Genomic DNA, 27,348 nt, shown 5'->3' on the forward strand with positions numbered 1-27,348 from the left:
GAGAGAGAGAGAGAGAGAGAGAGAGAGAGAGAGAGAGAGATTGAAGGAAGAGGGAAAAACAGTAACGTTACCTTTAGGCTCTAAGTATTGTTTCTGTAATTACAGCAACGAAACAAGATTCAGTGAAGCATATAAAGACTACTAAGACATACAAGATACAGCTAGTTACTGATAAACTAACCGTGGGCTTTGGTTGGGTCAAAAACAGAGATGTATTAAGATGCCTGCCATTCAAGCAAACCTCACAGTGTCATAAAATGAATGTGAAAACAATTAGAGATTAGCTGCCTGTGTTATAAGCACCGGAATGTATATCAAAGTGCAGTTTTATATCTTTCAATGTTTTGAATGACAGCCTTTCTGAAGGGAAATAACAGTTGTTGAGAAATAATGAGAGGAATAATATTTTACGAGAACCTTAGCAACAGCTGACTGTCAAAAGGAATGACAAATAAAAGAATGATAAGGGCTTAATTTGAGACTCACTGCTGACATCCATTAGAGACGATTCTTAATATTCTTTGATCAAAGACTCTTTTATAGTGTATTTCATAATTCACTGAATATAAGAGAATTCTTTGATCTTTGTTCCATCAATCAGAATGAAATGTTGGTCAAGCAATATGCAGTATTCAATGAGTTTAATTATAACAAAGTATTCAGGGACTGAAATTATTCTTTCTACTTTCGAATGTATGTCAACATCATTTAAATCTTATTCTCAGGACACAGGAATATTGATGATATTTATAAATAAAACTGAATTCTTTCATTCAACTCAAAGCAGTTTGCAAACTAAAGTAATATCTTCCAATACGGTCCACATGGAAATAAGTTCTGGTTATATAACACTGTATCTTTAGTTCTGTGATGGCAGGGGTGGTTATGAAGATTGCTTTGCAACTGTGTAGTTCAAGTTTCAGTTTCACTTCATAGAAACTTGGGTAAGTGTCTTCTATTGTAGCCACAAATAAGCACCTTGTGGGGAATATGTTCTACTGTAACTTGAGATCACTTTGAGTAAATGTTTTCTATTGTTGTCTCAGGTATTTTCCATCATAACCTCAGATCAGTATGTTGACTACCTTGTATTGTAGTCTCAGGTCAGCCCCTTGGGCAAATGTCTTTTTTTTTTTTTACTCCTGGTCTAATAAAGCCTAAAGTTTATATTGAAACCTTCTAATTTCTAAAACTATGCATTTATCAACTATGTTAATAGTTCTATAGAATCAGTGCAGAAAGAACAAAGGAAAAGGAATAATGAATTTAGGTGAGCAAACAGAAGGAAGCCTAACCATCATTTGAGTATATGTATGACCTGAGAGCTTGCACCATGCTTCCACTAATTCTTTTTGGTGCCTGGATAGTTGGGGACAGACATAGGCACCCAATAATCTCAAGGTGCTCCCTCACATAACTTGTCAGAACACTCTTGATGTTACTTCTGGAGGAAGAGAGGATTGCACTAGTATTCAACTGGCCCTTTTTTCATGTGTGTAGACTGAAGCAACATGAAATGTTCTTTACCCAAGGATACAATGCTTCTGTCTAGGAATGGAACTCGTGACCTTAAGGTCACGAGCTCAACAACTTAACCACAAAGCCACATACTTTCACAAAGAGTTTAGTATGATGTTTATAAGAAAAGATATTAAAGTATTAACTAGAAAATATGACACAAGCAAAATTTATGTTTCTTTTCAAATGACTGAGCTGACACAGAAATTGTTATTTAAATTATAGCAATATGACATCTTAATGTCTGTCCATTAATTCTACAAGTAAAACCTCTATAATTTTATTTAAAAAAAAAAGAAACCAAAATAATAATTTATACAGCTTACACCTCCCCCCCATTTATTGTTTAAAGCGTACTTTTCTGTTTTGGTTGAATGTCTTCTCACCATATAGAGTACTGCAGACTTTTCTTAACAACTGAATGTATTGATTGAAATACTGAAGAATCTTAAAGCTTGTTTTATGATGGCTTGGTGGGAGGCCAAATATTTGACTCGGCTGGAAATAAAACACACGCATAATACGACCAACTGATCACCCATTGAAACCAATACGGATATCACGAGAACTAAATATGGAAGTGCACAATGATTTTGGCTGAAAACCAGACCATAAAACAAAGTTCCAATTTCCAATCATGTTCCTGTAATGTACTTTTATTTACTGTTTGTCTAATAAAAAAGGCATCTATAGACACTTGTAAGTCACTGTTTAAGACTGTCAATATTATAGCATTTTTCAAGGCCAGTATATCAGTATGGTTTATCCCTATAGAAATGCTAAATAATGTTATAACCAGAATGTGTGTGTGTGTCGATAAATAAATGGAGGGAGAGAGAGAGACAGAAAAGACTATGGAGTATTGTTTACCCATTGGCACTTAGTGTTCAGTCATTATATTCTGTAGGGATGCATTGTTTTTAGGATGTATAGTACCAGAGTGGTACTATACACCCTATAGTACCACAGAGTGGTGGTGAATATCTTTGACTCGTTACCAAAATCAGTTCATCAAGCATTTGTATATTGCTGCTGCTCGTGTGTCAATATATGGGCTTGAGTGTGTGTGTGTGTGTGCATAAATGTATGAACAGGCCTGGTTTTGTGGTTAAGAAGCTTGCTTCCCAACCATGTGCTCAGAGGTTCAGTTTCACTGTGTGGCAGCACCTTAGGCAAGTACCTTTTATTGTATCCCATGGCTGACCAAATCCTTGTGAATGGATCTGGTAGATAGAAACTGTAAGAAGCTCTTTTCATGTGTGTGTATGCATGTAACCTTGTCTTGACACCATTGCTATAAGTGAACATTGCTGTCAAACAAGAAATGTTCTTCATTTCTTGTCTTCTAACCACAACAAATCCCATCTGATCCCTGCAAGTATGGAAAAGTGAACATAAATTATGATGATGATATATTCAAACTGTCAGTTAAGTGACTGATCTTTCAAATTCTCTAGAAATATGTTCAAAATATAAATGAAACCACAATGACACCATATCTTTGTCACTGATTCCTATAGATCATAAACTATTGAGTAAAATCCCCATAAAGACTAGCTACAGCATCATACTTTATATATACACTCAGCTATTGCCAGCATTCATAGTGGTTTTATTATCCTATAACAAGGGGATCCTTGGAAAAATGAAAAACTGTTTGGAACTAGATGTAACTGGCATTCTAAAACTAACAAAAGACGTGAGCTACATTGCTATGGAAAGTGAACTGGCACAATTTCATTGGTTTTTCTAATAATAACATAACAATGCAGTTTAGAAGCCTGCAGGAAGAAAAAAATTTACATCACAAACGAAATAATCAGTAATTGATGACAGTGCCAGGGATTTAAAGATGCAACATTTTCTGGATGAAACATAATATTCCATTATAATATTATGAGTTATTAAAGATATATCAAGGACTAGGTGTATCAAATGGCTGATATCATATATAAATTTTGTTGATGGAGAATATAACATTAAAAATAATTTAAATCACAAACATAAGAAATACAAAGCAAATTTTGCCCAATAATATTTATTAGCGGTACCATGGAATTTCCATGGTTATTTTGATAACTAAATATTGGAAGTTTATAGAGAATCATGAAATAGGTAATATCTTTTGAAGTAGTTTTTCCTCTTCTCTTTTGGAGTCTTTGATTTTTGATATATTGTAAAATCCACAAGAGGAGTACTGAAGGTAAAGAATTAAAAGTGAATCCATTTGAAAGCTCTTTCTTTTGTTATACCATTTTACTTTAAGGGTTGTTATTTATGGTTTTACTTTTAAGGCAAGAAGTAAACAGTTTTGATTATGGAATGAAATCGAAGACATAATATATCCTCTGCTGTGGTACAATTATGTTTGCAATGCTTTCACAATCTTAATACACTGTACTATATCAGATAATTTTCATATCAGAGAAAGAACATGTGGCTTGATTCGAAATTATAGTTCTTATTAACAAAGTAATGCTGTTGTCCTGCTGAGCTATGACTTGTAAAAAAAAAAAAAAAACCACCAACACACACATGCACAGATGCATGCATGCATGACAGGTTTCGTCCAGTTTCCATCATGTCTGTTTATATGTATGTATATGTGTCTGTATATATTTATGTATATGTATCTATATATGTATCTTTGTATATATGTATGTATATGTGTCTATATATATACATGTACATGTCTGTATATATGTATGTATATGTGTCTATATATATATACATGTACATGTCTGTGTATATGTATGTATATGTGTTTATATATATGTATGTGTCTGTAAACACACACATCTGTGCATTAGTGTGTCTGTGTATTTTTTATTTACATGATGTCACTTGATGGCCAGTGCTCATTCCCTTACATGTCTCAAACTTAATGGTTCAACTAACAGAGACTGACAGAATAAATACCAGGCTTTAAAAATGAAAGCAAATGAAAATTCGGGTTGATTTGATTGACTAAACTTTCCAAGGTGTTGCTCAAGCAGAGCTGCAATCCAGTGTAACAATGTTATCTGGTTTGATGCGGATCTGGAAAAGAAAAGCCTGTCATCATACAAAGGTAATGGAGGATAAAAGTTTCTACATTAATATGTTTTGGTAGTTGCAAGGTGTAAGTAATTGAATAGATCCCAGCTGATGCCAGTGCAGTGTATAACTGGTACTTCCATAACGTAGAACTAAACAGAAATAACAAAGTTAGTTAACAAACTTACTTCTTCCTCGTAATCCTTGTCCACAATAAGGCACTCGTGGCGGCAACACACAGGCACTCCACGGAGTGACCTCCCAAAGATACTCATCACACCATGGTAAATCAGTGCAATGTTTCGTATCCACCAGCTTCATTGGACATGGTTTTCCTCCTTCATCCGCTGGTTGTAGGATATATTTCTTCCGAGACTGAGTTGGAGTTGCTTGTCTTGCTGAAGAACAAATAGTTAAATAAATGGAAGCTGAGACATGAAACCTTTAAAATTTCATAAGAATATTAATATCTTTCAAATAAAACAATTTGTAAACAACATTCACTTCCACTTGAAATGGAAATAAATTGTAAATAATATAGTTATTTTTTTATGAAGAAAATATATGTCTGTTGTAATTATATTAAGGAAAGAAAGAGAAAAATAGCCTTCTCATCATGTGTGTGTGTGTGTTTGTGCCTGTGTCTATGTACATCAAAAATGTATTAAGAGAAGAAAAATCCCTTTAACTATAATAGTAGGTTGTCATAAGAAATGTAATATGTGAGTGTAAAACTTTAGATTTAAGAATAATCCCATGCTAAAGTGAGGTATAACTAGCTTGTGAACGATGAAGAAAAATAATCAATCAAAAACTGCACTAAAAATGGAAAAGAAAACAATATAAAGTATTTTATGAGACAGAAATCTCTCATAAAATAGGCGTCGTTCATGGCTCCTGCAAATAAGCATAAACGAAAGTGACTTAAAGTGACTTTGCACCACATGGATGTGAAATAGATTACAAATTCAAACAAGATGTAATCTTTGTGTGAAATAATTCTAGGAAAGCAATAAATATATTTTGAATTTGTAAAAACAAATGCAAAAATGACGATTTCTAAACAGGAAGTTTTATATACATTTTTTTTTTTTTGCTTTGATTTCAATCTGAAGCAAAACTCTTCCGCTTACATTTTGCCTTCACATAAAATAATATCCAAGCGTATTTATATATTTACTTGGCACTATGATATGAAACAAGGAAAATAAACCAAACAGAAAAATATCAGATAAGTGTGCTGTTTAAAAGTAAACGAATGGCTTCAAGTTTTCTTAGGTAGAATAATGTGTCAGTAAAAAATAAATAATGTTCTACTTTAGATATCAAAGACTTGGAGAATAAAAAACAAAAAAATGTACCAGTTTTTGAGACTGGTTACTGAAAGCAAACCAAAAAAGAATATCAAAATAGTCCTTAAGATGCTAGTTGTCAAAATCGGTGAGCGTCAAGATTTGCCATTAAACAGTATTTCTCTTCCAAAATGTAAAACTATTTAGAAAACCTGCTGCATTGTATGGCAGTATATCATGGTGCAATCAGCTATTTTTCATATGTTACAGACACATAAACACACTCTCTCTTTCTTTTACATACTCATGTGTCTGTACAAATATAGATATAAATTGTATATATGCAATTTATTACATGTCTATATAAATACAGAAATAGGGTAATGGCTTAATGTGAAGTTACATTAGGTATGTTAAGTTACAGTTAGTTGTCCTGTTAGAATAGACATAGTTTACTATCCGACTAAAGTTGATACTAAATAAATACCATTATTATAAATCAATATGGTTACCAAAGAGGGAGAGTAGTCATAAGATCAGTCAACATCTATACCTTTATACTAAAACCACTCTCTCTCAAATGCAAAACTTATTTATAAATTAACATAACTCAAACATTGATTGCTTTAATCAATCATCTATTATTAATTTCAGAGAATAATTCTGGTTAAGTCTACCTTACCAATTCTATGATAGTGGAATTTATTGATGCAGAGGTATTTAAGATTGGTTGCTTATGGGAACTCCTCTATGCTAATGACATTGTTTCTTAAAGCTGAAACTGTAGTAGAACTAAGAATGAAATTCCAGGTGTGGAAGAAAAACCTGGAATTAAAGAGTCTTGAAATTAACTTCACAAAGACCAAAGTTCTAGTTAGCAGGAAAACAGATACCCTTTGGGTGAATGGCCTCATTCTATATGTAGAAAAAGTGTAGGTGAAAATTCCATACAGTGTACTCAGTGCAAACTATAAACACATTGGTAGAGCAGTGGAATCGAAGGGAGATTAAGCAGATTGTGAAAGAGCAATAAAAATGGCACATAGGAAATAAATGCTATGCAATACTAAGGAGGGCTCCCTAGCTAGCATTGGAGAAAGATGCTCCGAAAGTATAATTGCTAAGAACCGGATGGAGAAAGTTCAGGGAACTTTTACCTCGGCTGGTAGCAAATGCCTTCCTCATAGTGAAAGACAGATTGTATAAAGCTTATGTATGAACAGGAATGCTGCATGGTTGTGAAACTCAGGCTGTGAATGCAGAAGACATGTGAAAAATAGAAAGAAATGAAACTAGTATTCACCAATGGATGTGCAATGTCAGTGTGCATATATGACAAAGTACAAATATGCTGAGAGAAAAAGTGGGCATAAGGGGCGTCGGATGTTGTATGCAGGAGACCAGATTGTGCTGGTTTGGTCATGTATTGAATATAGATGAGGACGATCAATCACTAAACATAGACAGAGTTTTTGTGGTAGAGGAAGGCTCAGGAAGATGTGGGATGAAATGGTGAAGATTGAAGGAGATGACAGGTGATAGTATGTGCTTGAGAAGATCCATCCATCTCAGCAGAATTGAGTTTCTATCAAGCCTTCCTCCAAACCTCATCCTTCTAGCTCCCATTCTTCCATCAGTCTTCTTTGTGACCCTATTTCCTTCCTTCTCTTTCCATCTACTGAACTGATATGCTCTGTAAAGTCAACCTTGATGGGATTTGAACTCAGAAAATAAAGTTGGATGAAATGCTACTTAGCATTTGCTTGGCATGCTAACCATTCTGCCAGCTCACTGCCTTCAACAACAACAACAACAATAATAACAACACACTATAGACATGCTTGAACACCTGAAGCCTACTCGTTGTGTCAATTACAGTGTCTTATTCCTATGGTGGTCATGGATTGTCAAGTTTTCACTTAATTTGATAGTAAATCCTTATTCAGACACAATGATAAAATGTTTCCCTATTCTCACACTTCTTTTGTGACATTCACAACAAGTAATAAGCAATCATGGCTTTTAATGCTCAAGAACAGGCAGTTAGGAACACAAAAGATTTTTCATATTCAGTGTTTAGTGAGAGAAATTTATCAGCTTTGCCAATTAGCAAGCCATCACTTATTGTGGAGAACAGCAGCCACACTTGTACATTACTAGGTTAGTAAAAAGTTACCAAGCAAATTGGCTATTCAGGTTGATTTTAAAGGAATCAATTTTCTAAATGTACATAGTAATTCTTTGTATGAAAGTGAGCCATAATGGTAATTCAAAAGTGTGGAATTTCTTTCTCTTATTGCAAGAATTTCCGTGTTAGGATTGTTCATCCTATTTGATGTTCTGATTGTCTTTTGTACTTCTGTGTTTTGTATATGTCCATGTGTGTGTATCATTGTTTAAAAATATATTTAAAATATGATGAGGTGTGTCATTTTTAGATCTATTTTTCCAGAGACCTGAACATAGGCGTGTATATTAGAAATTGATTGCCTAAAAAACAAATTTTTCAATTAGCTTTTTTTATTTTAGTATTTGGCAGATAAATAAGGAATAAAAATATAATTTAGATAATGTGCTGCTAAATCTTTGCAATATTTTAAAAAAAGAACCCACTGATTATTTTTTTATATTTAATCTTGATGTTTAAAGTTTTTCAGTCAACAGAAAATTATTCAATGATTGCAAATTAGCTCCCAAATGACACTTTTTATGAAACTAAATATGATGGCTGTTGTTAATCATTCTGTTTATCCATACACATTTCTTTAACATCAATTGTGATGTGGTTATTGGTTTTTCACTTTTATTCTCGTTCAAAATAATAATTAATGAAAGTAGTCTCGAATATGAAGCAAAAATCTGATCAGTGTGATTATCATGAAGGCTGCTAAAGTTTTTAGCACCATTATATCATATTAGATTCAGTAATTGACAACATCTTTGTATAACCAAGGTGCATATACAGGCTGTTACTTGCGGTATGAAGTTGAAGAATGAAGAAATGGTAATGATGTTATCCAAGGGAAAGGCAAAGGCTGATACAACTTGGCACCTGTGATGTCGCAACTCATTTCTACAGCTGAGTGAACTGGAGCAACGTGAAATAAAGTGTCTTGCTCAAGAACACAACATGCAGCCTGATCTGGGATTTGAACTCACAACCTCGTGACCGTAAGCTCAACGATCTATCCACTGAGCCATGTGCCTTCACTATTATACTGCCCCATTATAAAGCCCTATTATACTACCACTTGTTACCATTACATTTCATAAGATCAATAGACAGTCTTTTCCATCAAAATCTCAATGCTGTCCTTGATTTACTCTTCATCTGAACTAGTTTCTTCTGTACCAGAACTGTTTGATAACTATTTTGTTTTTCTCAGTGTGGGACTCCCAGTTCATCTATGACAGTGTCCCATCAACATTGATTATGCTGAATTCATACAATTATCGTATCAATCCAGGAAGCATGGACTCAGTTTTCTTGTAGCTCAATTACTCAGAAATGGTTTATTTTTATTCTCACTGGAAATAATTTTCAGTAAAAGCAAACAAACTAATGAGAGTCAATTAGAAAATACATTTTGCTATTCATGTGCAAATTATTTCACCTATTTTTCCCAAACATTAATGACTTCAGCTGAAATATTTGAAATATTCTTCTCTAAGTCATTGTATATTGGACACCAACTGTCTTTTACTGATGAAAATTGCCTGTAAGATTTGAGACATTTAAATGAGGAACATTTTACAACACACACACACACACACACACACACACACACACATTCTAAATTGAGAAATATAATTAAATTTTTTTTTAAAGAAGAAACAAAAAAGTCATTTCCTGAAAAAGATTTGTCCTTTTATTATAAACCACATAAAATGGCTTCTAAAAAGATTGGAGATTTTTTACAGGATTTACTTGAAACTTAAAAACATAACGTAACCTTTAGAGAGTAGCAGAGATATGATATCTTTAGAAAGATAACTAACACATAATATTGTGTGGTTAAAAACTTATCTTTGAGCTACTGTTGCAATCATTCCTAACCTGAAATCAACATCCTGACTGAAATCCTTCTAAATGTGTAGGGTTTCATCATGTTGTGCATTGAAATATAGATAAACTCATTATACAATCATATTAGGTTTATGAACTAGAGAATTCTTTAAAGTTTAATAATCAATTCAAGTTAAGTTTTGCAGTAAAAAAAATCCCAGTTATAATGTTATTTATATATTGTAAGTGATCAGGTGTCATACAGAGTGAGTAGAATTTTTTTAATTAAAGTCTAATGCAAAAGAAAAGAGTGAAAGAGAAAAATTTTTATATTTTCTTTAAATGTAAAACTGGAACCATTACAAAACAGAATAAAACTCTTCTGGGAAAACCATTTCTAGTTCTATGTTCCACATCTTATAAATAAAACGATATTTACTTACCTTCTTGACAAGTAGCACTGCAAGGTGACCAGTGAGAATAATCAGTTACTTCACAGTCTCGTGGGCATGGTAACTGGCAAGTTTGCACTTCATTAGGCTTTAAATTTCTAACACACCTAGGAATAAGATAAACAAATAGTTATAAATACTTTAATGTACTTTTATTTTAAATTATTCCAACTCAGTCAGCATCATCATCATTGTTTAACGTCTGCTTTCCATGTTAGCATGGGTTGGATGATTTGACTGAGGACTGGTGGACTAAATGGCTGCACCAGGCCCCAATCTGATCTGGCAGAGTTTCTACAGCTGGATGCCCTTCCTAATGCCAACCAATCTGAGAGTGTAGTGGGTGCTTTTACGTGCCACCAGCACGAGGGCCAGTAAGGCGGTACTGGCAATGGCCATGCTCAAAATGGTGTTTTTTACGTACCACCTGCACAGGAGCCAGTCCGGCAGCACTTGCAACAACTTTGCTCGAATCGATTAGGTTTTTTCTTTAAAAAAAATTTCTTTGGTCAGCACTAGACACTTTGCCTAAGTATAAGGCTCTTTGCCAAAGATGACACATATTGGAACTGCATCTGATGCCATGTCATTGGAAGCAAACTTGCGAAAAACATAGCTAAGCCAGTGATTTTGGTATCTTGATGATTTTTAAAATCCACATCTGAGATTAAAAAGGTTGCAGTTATTTTAAATGTCATAACATTCTTTGTTTTTCATGTTTCATCACTGATTTATTGATATAAAATATTCCAGATCGATTCTTCTCTGCATTTTTGTCAAGAGTTTCAAATTGAAATTTTTTTGATATTCTAAAAATTTGTCTTCTTAACCCTTTCATATTCTTTCTTACTTTCATTAAACTTGTTGGCAAGGAAGTGGAGCAACCGATGGTGAAATGTGTCAAGTTCACCCTCGAAAGACCTTGCAGATTTCAACCCATCCCTAGGCATTGTACTTAAACACAGACATAGGCCAGGACGGTCTTTACATACCAGGGGCAAGTGAACGGAATAGGTATTAGTCATGCTGGAGTCAGTTGCATGGACTGTTCTTCCATGACTTGGTACCAATGTGAGTTGCAGTGGTGCAAAAATATATCATATGGTGCAATATTTGGCATATCAATAACACCCAACATGTCAGTAAGTGCTCAGTTCACTTTGATGATAATGAAGGGAAAAGGCTAATTATTACAACATGATATCATATTGCTCATATCAGGGCTTTTATCTGTAACCCTCAACCCTATTCTTGTTTATTGTTCTGAGAAATAAATGGTATGATTCAAACTAGATTCTTTACAGAGGCATAGAATTCATGTTCATAACTATTTGTCTTTCCTCCTGGGTTGAATAAAATCAATTCAGCTCCACCTGACTAATGGAAGATGGTTGGCTGGTGCGATGGATGGTTTCTGAGGTTTGTGTGTGAGTGTAAGCATGCATGATTACACACATTACAAAAAAAAAACAATTTTTCATGTCATATTCATTTGTTTTACATCTATTTTTTTTTTTTAGTAGGCTGGCAATTTTTCATGGATCGATGACCATGGATCCCATTCGCTATATCATATTAGCTTCTCAGTTCCTTCTTAACATCAGTAGCCATGACAGCATAGTCTGGCTTTACTTATCTTAATAAAACAGAAAATGAAGCTTTATTATAGACTTCATATTGTTTTGCACTGCATTATCCCATGGCTGAGAGGGATTAAAAGGAGCAGAACTAACAATAACATAAGTATAATCTAAAATGATAGGTAAGGTACCCAAGTGTGAACGTTTGAAAATTGACTCCATGGATTTCAACCATAAAACCGTATGTTGTGTGGTATCTATGCACAATTAAGCACACACACATACATATATACTCATACACACGCACACACACACACACACACACACACACATATATATATATATATATGTATATATATATATATATATACACACACACACCATACATACATATAAATATATGGACTCACATACACACACATGCATGCACATACATACATGCATATAAACACACACACACACACACATATACTTATATATATGCACACACATACATGCATATAAATACACACACATATCAAATGGAATATTACATATGATAAATCCTATATCATATATATGTATATATATGTGAAACACGAAGCTTCACATTACTTAGTATTTTCATAGGTGCACAAGCCACTCATATTTTTTGGCAGTTGTATGCATGCGTGTGTGTGTGTGTGTGTACATATCTGGTATTACCACACAGAATGCAATGCAGGCAAGTAAGAATATTGTCGGTATCAGTATATAGAAAGGGTATGGCATGTATATTTCAGCAATTCCTTGTTTTATTAAACCTCCAACCCACACACCCACGCACACATTATTCACCATAATACAATTATGATAATCAAAATACATTTATTCAGAATATCTTTTTCTCCTTTCTTAGATGGTCGTATGCACTGAAATATTCAGTAGTTTCACAATGGTTTCTGGCAAACAGTAAAGTGAACAAATATCCTTACTCATGTAATGGAATGATGATTGAATTCCTGTGCATCTTTTCATACATCACTTAAAGACACGTATGCAAAGATAAATAAGAAACTGCTATTTAACTGCCCTGGAAGATAACATATTGCAAGTTTCCTGCAGAAATATCTGGTACTCATTCGATTTATATGTTCATAACATTTTAATTCTATCTTCTGGCTTTTGGGCATCAATAAAAGCCAAGAGGAAAACAATGTTTAACAAAAGAACGATATAAATGAAAGACTAACAGGAATGAGATTTTTGCAATGAGTTCTATAGAAAAAGTGAACAAAATTGATGCCGTCACAGATGTTTGTTTGGTGTGTTTGAGATTTTAAAATTCTCATGATACTATTTTGTCGTCTTTGTTTCACTTTGAAAATTGTGTCCTGGTTTTAGTGTCTTATAATTCAATATTATTTTTGTGGAAGCAGAAAACAGTCTGATAAGACAAGGACGTAGCTCTATTTGGTAAATGCTAAAGATTACTTTAAGATATTAGTGAGAAAGAACAAAAGATGGTTGAGAGAATGGGTGTTGTGTGTTTGAGAGAGAAAGAGAGAAAAGAACACACACATTCACAAAGATGGCTTTGCAGACTTAGAATATTTATCAATTTTTGCATGACCTTAGTATGGCTTCCTTGAGATTGCAATTTCCATATTCTGGACAAAAATAAAGTTAACTGATAATTGTATTAGCTTTGACTGAAAGATATGATTGGATGACAACAAAAAGTAAATATACAGAAACAATCAAATAAAAGAATATTAAAAAACACATATGAATGGATGAAGTTCATTCATATATAAAAGCAAAAGTGATTATCAAATTATTATTATTATTATTTAATTACAGTAGTCCTAGATTTCTGACCACATGCATCAGGAATATATCTGAAGCCACTTTTGATCTAATCATTTTCTGCTTGCTTTTACTTAATTAGATTATGTAAATCTCTAGTTAATTAGCTATCAATACATTTAATGAGCAGGGCATTAGAAATGCTTAAGTCACATAAAATATGCAGTGAGAGAAAAAATATGACATTTTATTGTTTAATTATTTTTCTTTCTTCAGACCATCAGCTTTATTTTGGTCTTGTCAGCAAAGTTTAGCTTCATTGTAAATTTGTTACAATGAACCTATACCAAGAACTGTTCCTCTTTTACATTGATAAACATATAAACTGTTAAACTGTTATGAACATATTAGAAACCATGGCTTGAGCTCTAATTACCACATGCAGGATTATGATCAGGCCTGGTTTTATTCAAATTTGCTCAGTGAGAGGGCTCTGTGCACTCTCTGGACTTGTAATAAAACATTAAAACTTTCATATGCACTTTCAATTTTTGGCTGGGACTGGTATACTACACAAAACAAGGTATCAATCTCCAGATTTTGCAAAGTAGAAGACCCCACTGACAATTCTCTAATTGGGCTCCACACTTCCTAATGCTGGCCCTGATTATGGCATGAGTATGTGGTCAAGATGTTCAATTTGAAACCACATGGTTAAGGGTTCCAACTAACAGAATGGGACCTTGAGAAAATGTCTTCTGTTGGAACCTTGAGCTGACTAATGTTTTGAGAGTAGAATTAGATAGAAACTGTATGGAAGCCCATCATATGTGTGTGTGTGTGTGTGTGTGTGTGTGTGAAAGAGAGAGAGGAAGCATAAATGTGTTTGGTTTTGTGTGTCTTCACTTAACATTCCTTGGGCAGTGATGTTATTCACGACTCCTGTAAGCAAAGCTACCCAGCAGTGATTCAACAAATGCAAAAATGGAATAAAGATCTCTCTTGAAAAGCAAGTAAGGATTGGCATCAGGTAAAATGCTAGCCAAGGAATCTTCTCCAAGCCATGCTAGTATGTAAGAAGTGGAGTCTACTATGTTGTCCAGCTTAACCCTATCACTGGCTTTGGATGATTTTAGTGGAGGAATTCATTTTGTTGTCCATTTTAACACCACCATCACCTAGACCTTGGGCAACTTTAGTGGACAAGTCCACTTTGTTGCATGGATTTGGGTCAGGTTTTCATTCTGTACATTGCTTCCTTCTACCCACCCAGAAGTCCTGGGGGTCTATCGAAAGGACATGGACACTAACCATTTTCCTGACTAAACAACAAAATCTCTTTTACTCGTTTGTTAGCAGTAAGAATATCAAACTATGAGAGAATCTGGTTCAAAGATAAATACACAAAGTTGTGATTAAAAATAATTTCTATACCTAGATTGTGAAATAGATAAGAGAGAGGGAGAGATCATTTCTAGTTTATAAACCTTTGGAAATGGTTATTCGCAGAAACACTGTAAATTTACCAGAATATGGAATCCATAATAAATTTATTAATAATGATCTGCTCTGAAGGAATTCTTGTAACTTAATATTTTGAATGATCATAAAGGATGCTTAATATAGAATATTTTCAACATATAAATGCTGATAGAATTTGATCAAAAGTATGATACGTAGCGACTGCAAAAAATAATTCTTACGGTGTACGAGATATGTTTTGAATGAACAAAAGAAATGTAATCGTCAAAATGGTATCAATTGATAAATGAGGAAATGTAAAAACCACAAATAGGAACTGTCATTTGAAATCAGATTCAAAGAAATCTGTGTCTGAATAACAAATAATAAATGAAATGGGATTAGGCACTAATTAGAAACCTAACAATATGAAGCATCTATTTTTATGCATTGTGGCCATTCTTACCAATTGTATCTTCATGGACATTCACATTTCACTACACATTAGTGCATTACATAGTTTTTAATATACATTACAAATTTTAGAAGTTCATGAGCATTCATTTAATATCCAATTTCTTTGCTGGCATGGAATGAACAGCTTGATGAGACATGGCAATTTGGAAGAAAGCATTATGCACCAATATCTCTTTTAGCTTGATTTGTTAGGTTAGTTTCCCTTCCTAATGCCAACTTATGCATGTAAGTATGTATGTTGCAAGCACAGGACTACCGTGCATGGCATAGCTGCGCCAACAGGGGTGCCACCTCCTATGATCAGAATAAGATCACTGGGGTACAAAGAAATTGTGAGTTGCACAAGTCTAGAACTAACTCCTTGCCTTCATTCCTAGCAGACCATCTGCAGCAGAACCTTCCCAGCAGGCATCAACCTGATTGGCTACATCTTCTCCCATGTGATGTCCTGGTCATTGTCAACAATGATGGACGAACATTATTATGTACATAAGAATAGACACACACACACACACACACACTGATACTTCATACTCAAATCTTCAACAATTTCAAATTATATATTTTCTTGCAACTATTGTCAAGGGTTACTGTCCAGTGTAGTTTTAGCCATAATGACATAGATGGGACACCAACCTAAACGAGGTTAGGTAACCATGGCTACCTAGCCATATCTATGATCTTAAGTGGCTCATGGATATAGCACATGTAATGTTCTCTGGCATGTTTGCAACAGTGATACTGCTTATTGTCTCTGGATAATGTAAATTTATTTCCAAGATGGAACACAAAAAGGTTATGAGAGAATGGCTGGGCAGTAAAGGTATCATGCTATATATCCCCCAGAAATTATTGCTTTTGCATAAACATGATGGGTGAAAGACTGGAAGAAGAAAACCAAAGATATGTAGTTAGATATCCATTAGATATCTACTCACATATATACACAAACGTCTGTATGTGTTTGTGAGTGCATGTGCGTGTGTGTTCACGTTTGTTTTGAATATATAATAGCAATATAACAATGATTCCTTTTGGCTTATGTATTCATATCGATGTCTTTGGAATCTAAAAGGAAACATTAGTATTTTATCATCTTCAGCAGCAAAGTTTTATGAGATCACAAGTTACATATTAAAATTTTAAAGATGTGACTAATCCATTATAATTCCAAGGAAATGTGTAAATTACTGTCTTTTATAACATTGTTAAAGATGCAAGAATATTCTTTTCTATTTTGGATTTGGATTTTTCACACAATTTCTTTTAGATCAGTTCGAAGTTTTCAAACTTTAAAACTTTGTTCCCTTCTTGTGAGAGATCCCAATCAATAATTTAGTGTCTGTGAATCTAAATGCTGTTGTCATTTTGTGCTATTTAGTATGTTTTAATATACCACTGTGCATACTACACACACATGCACACTCATATGTATGTGCATTTGCATGTGTGAGTGTGTGATTTTTTGTTCGTTGAATGCAATGTCACTTGTGTATTTTTACATGTTGAATATATAAATTTCTTGTCCAACGATTTGGGAATAAGTCTAAAATGGGAAAAATATTGGAAAAAGAATAATGCAATACGATATATTTAAGAACACTGATGTTAACACATTGGAATTACATGAACTTAATGACTAGTTAGTGAAAGACACAAAATAAGGATGTTTTAATTAATTATAGAGAATCCATTCCACTTTGGTTAAATTTATGCTTGTGTTTAATATAAATAAAATCTATAATAACTGATAATTCTGAGAGTGAATAAATGAAACTTTGTCACATTCCATGCATAATATTTTATGGTTATAAACCAATACTGTAGGAATAATATGTGACACACATTATTTTGATTTGTAGCAACATTGTGACTATTACAGCAGATATACTGGACAGACAGACAGACATATAAATATTTGTACATCCATACATGTAACCCCAACTTCATTATCTTTTATAGTAACATTGCAACTATTCAACTTTTTCAGCACATATGCCAGACAGGCAGACACACCTACACCCAAGACCCCCATACACAATGGTGTATGGGGGGGGGTCTTCTCAAGGAAGAATATCAATGTTACTGTATGTTTGTTCAAGTGGTAACAAGTGAAGTAATAACATTTACACAGCAATCAAATGATGCACATGTGTGCATGCATGCGCACACACAACACACACACACACACACACAATAGTCTTAATACATTTCCCATGTACCGATTTTACTCAAAGCATTGGTTTCGTCTTGGGTGATAGTAGATGACAGTTGTCCAAGGTATTGTGCAATTGGAATGACCCCAAAACCACATGATTGCTATGCAAATTTCTCAATTACATAGCTCCATCTGCACCTACACAAAAATATTCCATCCTTGGTCTAAATGTCCACTTAAATCTAAATATTGTCACTCAACCACTGAGGAATCAAAAACTTGCTTAAGGAGCTGATTCTTCAATATATAACCGTGAGAAATGCTCCAGTCTGAGATCAATATTAAAGAAATGAATAAATTAGCCTGAACTCAATTACTATTAATACAGGGTGAAGGTTGTTATTTTTACTATTTTCACTCAAAATGGTACATCACAGAAAATTCAACCACTATATGTGGCTATATTATTTACAGCCATTACAGTACCCATCATAAAATACATGTCCAGTGATGGCTAAACCTCATCAATATTTGTTAGATCAGTACCATACAATATCAGGCAGGATGTTTATAAGGTTTTATGTCATGACTGGGCTACCATAGTATCTGTTCTCCATGTCACTTTGTCCATTTCTATTGTGTTTGACTTTACAAAATGTCATATGTCAAGTACATTAAGGCTGAGCTGCTAATAGTCTGAGGAGATTGAACAATCCTCGTAGTCTTCTTCAAGATCATTTGACCTTTTATGCTGTAAATTAATCTAGGTTTCACTTCAGAATAATCTTAACATGAAAAACAAGTTTGCTTGTATAAATATCAAAAACAATACATTGTTATTGTGGAGAAAAACTGTTAATTAGTTTGTACAATCATTACTGCAGCTTCTTCATTATAGAATGTCTAAATCTTTAGGTGTGAGGTGGAGTGTTTGCGACAGACGAGGGCATGACCTAATAAGAGTCTAAGTAGAGTTAAGTAGTGGCTTGGCTAAGAAGACATACTGCATTGTATGCAGTGATAATTTTTCATGTATAGATTCAATGGCATCTTGTTTCAGTTGTCTCTCAAATAAATATAGTTTTTAGATATAAATATATTCTTCATATTTTCTGTGCATAGTCTCAATATAGTCTATAAATATAGTGTTTATACAATCCCCAATATAGTCTTTTTATAGACTATTTAGATGCCACGTTGAATATAAATATAGTCTTTTTTATAGACTATACAGTCTATACAGAATGTGTACACAAACACACACACACGGAATTGTAGCAGCACAAAAAGAAACTAAATTAACCCTAATTATCTTTAACACCAAACTAGACTTCTTTAATGAATTTTCTCTTTTTTTCTAACTACTCTTTCTAGTAAAAAACCTACCTATCACCAGCTGATTGAGGATTTAACTGCTGTCTTGACAAACATGATCAGTTTATGCTAACATTTTCTCTACCCTCTATTTTGACAAGAGGGGCCAATTATTTTACCCCCACTGACCTGACAAATAGAATCAGTCACCATTCAAGCCATCTTAACAACAGTAAGTGAGGTTCTACATGTTTGCCTGTGAAGTCCGGATTTGGGTGGTTTGAGATTTAGATCCCGACTAAAGTATGTGAATGAAATCTTTAGTCGTAGTATATTCAACCAGGTCAGGAGAATAGTGACTTTGAACTAAACACAGTCCAGTGTATTGAAAATTTAGTGCTGTGTAGGAGATCTGTAAGTTTGAATAGAGACTGACAGAGTGGAAATGCGACATTTCAGTCTTAGCAGATGTGTCTGGTACTGGATTGATGGCACTATTAAAATGTACTAATTCTATGTTTTAAAGTGGTTGGTGATAGGAAGGGCTATAAAGCCATGCAAAAATCACGACTGTCACAAATGCAATGAGAAATCCTTATTGCATGTATACAACTAACTCATATGTTGTTAGGGCTGTGCATTGTGGTGGGGTAGGTAGCATGTTTGAGACTAAGGTGGCACGTTTGAGACTAAGAACACAAACTCTTCCTTTCAAATGTTGAAAATAAAAGCTCCCACTGTGAGCAATGGCATAATGAAAGGAAGGTTTAGAGGGATTGTAGAGGTTTTAGAGCAGTGACATTTAGATATGAGTTGTGTACAAGAGGAAAGACGAAAGGGAAAACAGGAATTGAGGATAGATCACATGTTTGATTGATAGGGAATTTAGTGCTGTGTCAGTGTTGGTTCTGTTGATAAAATGATACGGTAGAAAAGAATTCAAATTGTCTTTGATGTGAAAAAAAATTAAAAAGTAAACTTGCATCCATGTCATAGATTATTATGCAGTTGATTTCTTGTTACTAAAAATCAATGAAACAGCAGTGATACTTACCAGCTGTCATCAACGTCACGTGCTTCACTCTTGCACTTGACTTCACGACGTTGCTGTCCTGTTCCACAGGTGACACTTTGTCCAAGTATACATTGGTTCCAAGCCATTGCTACCCATGAAAATGTTCTACACTCAAGCCTTGATGGACATGGACTGCTTTCTGTCAATGATGAAGCATGTGGGCAAGCTGGACCAGCTGCAAAACAGGGCAAACATAATAATACAAGGTAAATGCTTTTTCCAAAGATTTGCTAAGAGTGTGCGTCTTTCATAATTACGTAATTTAAAAAATTTTTTAAAATGTCCTCAAAGAAAAATTAAAAAGGAGCAGATTCTTTCACATTATCTCAATATTATGAGATTTCTTTTACCCTTATTCTGTCTTATTGGTTAGCTCGAGGATGAAATTTCTCAACTTTTATGTGATGTGCAAATTTTATGGGAGAAGTACAGTTGATTATTCTGTGTATATTCTCTGTTTTCTTTAAACTATTGATTATATAAATGTATAAATATATATATTACTTATTTACTCCTCCACTCATAAATCTGGGGCTAAGGGTCTGTGGGTTGACCTATTCACTTGAGTGAATACCTCCACACTTTAAGTCAGATCAGTCAGGATTAACCTGGGAGTTTATCATAACTCATCTAAACACTATCAGTCTGTTTGACACTAAATGTCATTGTTAGAAATTATTGCTAACTTCTGGCATATATTTGAACTCTATAAACTCTTGCAATATTGATTCGTACTGGTATGAATCCATTGAAGTTTAGAGAATTGAAATTAAATTTGAACAACTATTTTTCAGTAATTGACAGGAATGACACAAAGCAAGGTCAGTTTTGAGCAGAATACAGAGAGTTAGAACTAAATGCTGGGCCACATATCTGTTTCATTGCTCTTCTGTTTCTGCCATGCATACTCCATGTGCTGAACTCCATTCTTCTTCTGTATATCACATTACAGATGTTAAACTAAACTATTTCAACGAATCCTATATGCTCAGAACAACATTTGTATTTGCAACTGACTTTATGTTTACAGCAGAGAAAATACTATTGGCTACAACTCTATATAACAACGACATGATCCAAGAAAATCTGAAAGGACACCATTTATCTACATTCTAAGAATTCAAATAAACTCTGGATCAATTATTTTGGGCATAGTTGAGTCTAAATTTTAGATCTCAGATCCAAGCCTTTATTTTCCAGATCCTACCACATTACTTGCAATCTATAACTTTATTTCCTTCTTATGTTGATAACACAGCTATCCTTTAAACCTAGTTTCCTCTGGATGCTTAATATCAACAGTTCCTGACTTTTTTATCCCTATATTGTCTCCTTTGTAATCTATGTTAATACATTTTTTTAATCATTTCAAACACACTTCTCAACCACGTACTACAGTAATTATGTCTCTTCCTCTAAATTACAAATGAAACTACGACCTTATTATATCACTTTGTTAACATTACCATCGTAATTCTATCATCTCTGCATTAACGAACCCGATACAATCTTCTATGTAGATAATATACTATCCATTCCTCTATAGCCATTAAAACCTGTTTCTTGTTCATGGAAACAGCACTCAGCTTCTTCACACCTACATCTGTGTTTCTCTTCTTTCCCTTCTCCGACTTTGCACCAAACTTTATGTGAAAATTATCACCCATTTGCAGTCACTTTCCTATGCTTGCTGCATCAACTCTTTAAAATCTACCTTAAACCTATCAATAATTATTGATTCTTGTTTAACATGAAAGCAATGCCCTTCTTCAATTAGTTAACAATTTATTTAATCAAAACAATGAAATATTAAGGTATTTCAGCTTCACATTTTCAATATAAAAGGAATCAGTTTGAATAGTTTAAAAAAAAAAAAAACCTGTACAAGTTACATTCCGATATCTAAATGCCAAATAGAAAATATCCTTTGGGAAACAGAAAAATATCTTGATGCATTGAAAGAAAATATCATCCAGATCATATAATGAATAATATTGTGACATGAACAGGAAGAGTATTCAGTGCCTTGTAGTTCCCCCCCTCCTATCTGCCACCACCACCACTAAAACAAACAACAAAAGCATTATTTTGCCACACTCCCATTTATGTGAGTTTCAAACAATTGTAGAATGAATTTTTGGAAATGCAATTTGAAGAAAGATATCTGATAGATTTAGTAAATGCTCCCCCTCCATTCACACACACACACACATGCAGAGAGAGAGAGAGAGTAGATGTTTTACATATCACAGAATGTGTTAACAATGAAGAAACAGTTGTAGACCTGATTGTGGTAAATGATCGTATATAAATAACTCTAATGGAGAAAGAATTTCATTTGAAAGCTGGAAGTTGTGGTTTTGTATCTCTGATCTTGAACTGATATTCCAAAATAAACACACTTTATTTATGATATTTATAACCCAATTCCAGTCAGAAATTCTCTACATTACAATGAGAAATGTAATAAAAAATAAAAAACAGCACAATTTGAAAAAAGTCATTTTGTGGTCAATAAACTACCAGATAAAAAATAAAAACAACAAACATATATTCACACCCGCTAATAAAAAAAATGGTTCAAATAACAGTGTGGGCAATTTTTTGCATTTCGACATCAATAAAGAACACAGTATGAAACTGCAGCAGTATTAGGTGTTTGTAGTAGTAGTACTAGTAGTTGTGGTGGTGGTGGCGATAGTGTTAGCAGTAGTAGTGATGGTGGTGGTATTAACAGTAGTAATAGTTGTAATGGTAGTGGGTAATAGATGTAGTGGTAGTATTAGTGGTGGTGGTGGTGATAGTAGTAGTAGTTATAGGAAGAATAATAATAGTCGCAGCAGTACAGGCTGTATATATTTCCAAGACAATTTCAGATACAAGCCAGGAAACAATAGCATCTATTTTAGTAAACAGTGGAATAATTATAAACAAAAGTGAATAGATGGAGGAATTAATATATCTTTAATGGAATAATATAATTATATTGATAGAAGATGGAGTTATTGAGTTGAATCAAGAACATATCTCCTTAGTCTCATCATGGCTTTTGTCTATTAGCCAAATTTATAAGACAACAAAGTATAAATGGAGACCGGTTGGATTGGTTGGAGCTTCAGTAATAAAGTAGTCAAATAAAGAGAAGGCAGATAGTGGTTGGAAGTGGAACTCATCTATTTGATGCTTTCTAGTAGTGATTAAGAAAGAAGCTGAAATCTATAATGAGCCTACTGGCTGATTAGGCCAATGTTTGGTTTGTGAGACAGTTGTGACTGGGTGTTCAAGACTTTCCTCTGGGCAGAGTACCAGTTTATTTGAATACCATCCCAACCAGCTACTTCTGGTACTTATTTCAAATAAGTAGACTGGGGCCATGTGAAATAAAATGTCTTGCTGAAGGATGCCATGAGCTACCCATTTTGCAAATTGAACTTCTGACAATATCAATTCAACATCTTGGCCATATCACCACAGCCTTCTGCATTTTTAGTGATAGAAAGCTATTATTAAGAATATAATTAATAACTGAGTGTAGATTTTTCTCTAGACTATATATAAATATATGTGAGTGAGTTTATGTAAAGTAGTAAATTGTATACTTTTGCAAATTTTGTCAAAAATTGTAATTCAGTTAATATTTTAAAATCCATTTTTATTATGACACATTTTTACCTTTTCTTTACCAAAATGTTAAAGCAATTGAAATCACAGGTAACTAATCAACAAATCAGACTTACATGCCCCTGGGAAGGCTAGAATCATCCGTCTTCGAACTCTGTTAGTTGCTTGAGCTTTCTTGTCACATTCGTCAGGGCATTCAGTCCATGAGCTCCACTCAGATAAAACACAATCCATTGGACAGGGAATCCGACAACTTTCTTTATCACTTGGCTGACTATAGCTGTCACAAAGGCTTTCGTCTTTTGGAACCTATAACATTTTATATTGGGTAATCATTATAAATTTTTACTGAAGCTATAATTGAATTAATTTAATTATTATTGGACATAATGTATTTAAGTTTTAGTCTGTTGAACAGTTAGAATTTTTCTTTTATGGGCTAGTGTAGGAAAAATACTACAATATACTAATTGTTTGAAAAATTTACTATTTCTTTCACTGAAAAGGTAAGAGCAAATGTTTATTTACATTATTTAATCAGTGGGATGGGGGTAAGAATTGATATCATAACATTGTTTTAAATGATTGATTACAGCAAGAAATATTGAAAATATATTTTAAAAATTAATTTCAAAGCCACTAATTTAATTGAAAAACTTAATAACGATAGTGAATTGATAGCAATAATTTGTCCGAGCATGACAGATCTTCCAGAGGGCCTTAATACATTAGATATTGAATGTACTAATGTCAGCATGGTTTCATAGACATAAAACAACAATAATAATAATAATCCTTTCTACTAAAAGTACAAGGCCTGAATTTTTTTTTTCTCTTTTTTTTTTGTGAGTGGGTTAGGATATTAGTTGATTACACCAGTGCCCAACTGTGACTTATTTTATCAACTCTGGAAAGATGAAAGATAAAATAAATCTCACCAGAATTTGAACTTGGAACATAAGGACAGATGAAATGCTGCTAAGCATTTTGCCCGATGTGCTAATGATTCTACCAGCTCATTGTCTTAATAATAATAATAATAATAATAACAATAATACATCTTTATTTTATTTTTGTGACAGACCTACTCAGCAGCTATATAGATTCAATGAAATAATAGAATCTGCACCAAAGGATTGTAAATTGTGTGTGCAGTATATATATTTGTTACTGTTTTATTTCTTTTGTATTCATTTGGGTTTTATTTCATTGTCAAGTTTCTCAGAAACAACAATTTCATTGTCGGTTTGTTATTTTATTTAATCAGTTTAAATGTCTGTATCAAGCTGGTAAGCCATGACAGACTAAGGAAGATATATAATAACTCTTATACAAGAGAATAAACTAAAACTAAAAACAATTGCTAGAAAGAAGAAAAAAGGAGAAAGTAGTATAGATGCAGAACAGTTAGATGGTTCTGTTGTTAAATCTATTTGTAGCCTCCCTGTATTGGAAGATTTTATTTATGGTTAGTGGTTACATGAAAATAAATTACACCTTCAACCTTGGTAGCCTTTTAAAGACCATTTTAAAAATGTCCTCGTTCCAAGACTAGTAATTTTTGTTCTGGAACAAATAATGCCATAAGGTTTCTGAATAGTCTTCGCAAGAGCACAAAGGTGATTCCATATAACCTTTTGTAAAAGAATATAGTGCAAAGGAATATGGCTTGTTTGAAGCCAATGAATTATTTGTTTATTAACCATGTTCAGTGTCTCGTATACTTAAAGATTTGATAGAGCTGATTGCGATAATTGAGGAATTAAAGTTTGATAATTTATCTATTGATTTTTCCCACTTACTATTTTTCTGCTCTTCGTTAATTAGGCTCGGAATTATGTTCGAAATGAACGAAAGGACAGTAACACAAGGTTCTAAATGCATCGTTAGTTTATTGCAATATCTGATTCAAGAGTGATAGTGAGAAAATTATCAGCATTGTTTTACATCATCTTTTCCATGCTGGCATGGGTTGGGCTATTTCATGCCCTTCTTGTAACCAAGCTTTTTAATTGCCTCTTTTGACTTGCAAAGATGCAGTGTATTTATTCTAAAACCAGGATACACACGGTAATGTGGGTAAGAAAACTGGTATAGCATTACCCAAGTGACACTTAATGGATGGTCTAGCTAATTATTTGAACAAAATGGCAATTATCATATAAATAATTTCTCTGGTTTATAGTTTGCTATTTTTGATTGTTCAAAATAATAATAAAAATGTTTGCATGTAGAAAATGCAGAGAAGGAAAGTATAAACATGTTTGGATTTCTTAACTGTGAAAATTCTGTTATCAGACAATGGAAACACCATCTTTAAATGAAAAGGAACATCATGCCCAATAACGGGACATCACCATTTGTATTTATGCTGTATCAGGTTGTTGTGCATATTGCTGCTCTTTTATGTTTCAAATTGGTGTTTATAGTATCTAATATCAAATCTTATGTTGCTCAACAAGCACCCCTATTGTATTTGAAATCCAAAAGCTATGAACCAGTGTTAAGGAAGTATTTAGAATATAAAGACAAAATTTAAGTGTAAATCAAACAATTTTTTTATAAGGTTTGTAATTCATTAGATGAATCTAATTTATTTTCATTAATGATATTAAGGAAAGAAAATACATGATCTGGTTTAGAAACATTGTGTGTGTATATTATTCCTTTTATGTGTACACACACACACGCACGTGCAACAACTGTCATCATACACACTTTTAATTGACTTTATCCCCTCAACCATCTATCATCTAGCATTTAAAACATGTGTGAAAGTAAAGTGAAGGTTTAACTTGCAGAGAAACGAAAGCTAACAAAATACATAAATAAATAAATGTTGTCTATTTTGACACAAATTGATGTAAAATCAATGTTGATTTGGTGTAAATAATTTTTGATATATTTTTTAATGGATACCAAAGTTAGGATTGGGAATTAAACAATTCATTTGTATTTGTTCTTCAACTGAGATAATATTTAGATATCTTTTAGTCTTCAGTTTAAGAAATTATACTTTTTATATCCTTGCTGGTTGTTTCATTTATAGTACACTGTCAAGAATTCCTCAAATGAAGAATGAATGAATTTCTCATTCCATAGCAACTAAAACTTGTATTTCCATTACATCAGTAATGTGAATCTAGATTCAACTTTTGCCATATTCTAAATGCTAGAAATTTTGTTTCTGTTATTCATCTTGGATGTGTTGCCTTTGATGAATGGAATGGGAGTTGTGTAGAGAGGAGTTTTTAATCTTGCTGGGAATGAAGAACCTTCTCTAGGGTTGGTGCCATGGGAGAATGTATTCAATACACTCTGTAAAGTAGTTAAGCTTTATGTAGGATATCCAGCCATGGAAGCTGTACAGAAAATGGAATGTATGAATGAGACAGAGTCCCTGGATTATCTAAGCAGGTAGTATTTCAAAATAGGAATAGACTTGGACTGTGATAAATCATTCCCCCTTTAACAGTATGGAAAGTGGAATTAAATTGATGATCCTGTTGTTTTGGTAATAGCTTGTCATTAATTAACTGTTTGATGTTAATACATTCACTCATTACTAATTAGTTGTTTGCTATGCGTAGC

At 33.4% G+C, this 27,348-nt stretch overlaps 1 protein-coding gene across 20 annotated transcripts in view; it reads right to left on the reverse strand.

The window, feature by feature from the left end:
- LOC106878639 (thrombospondin type-1 domain-containing protein 7A) overlaps window positions 1–27,348 on the reverse strand; it is a 999,802-nt gene that overhangs the window by 107,463 nt on the left and 864,991 nt on the right. For all 20 annotated transcript variants that reach the window (XR_008265800.1, XR_008265799.1, XM_052974016.1 and 17 more), the window contains 4 exons: window positions 23,874–24,066; window positions 20,116–20,311; window positions 10,296–10,411; window positions 4,743–4,952 (listed from right to left, as the gene is read on the reverse strand). Coding sequence is in view for 18 of the 20 variants with exons in the window: in XM_052974016.1 (XP_052829976.1) it covers window positions 4,743–4,952; window positions 10,296–10,411; window positions 20,116–20,311; window positions 23,874–24,066 (715 nt within the window). In the remaining 2 variants the exon portion in view is untranslated. The remainder of the gene's footprint in view (window positions 1–4,742; window positions 4,953–10,295; window positions 10,412–20,115; window positions 20,312–23,873; window positions 24,067–27,348) is intronic.

Source organism: Octopus bimaculoides, chromosome 17 (genome assembly GCF_001194135.2).
Source record: "Octopus bimaculoides isolate UCB-OBI-ISO-001 chromosome 17, ASM119413v2, whole genome shotgun sequence".
In the NCBI taxonomy this organism is placed as follows: domain Eukaryota; kingdom Metazoa; phylum Mollusca; class Cephalopoda; order Octopoda; family Octopodidae; genus Octopus; species Octopus bimaculoides.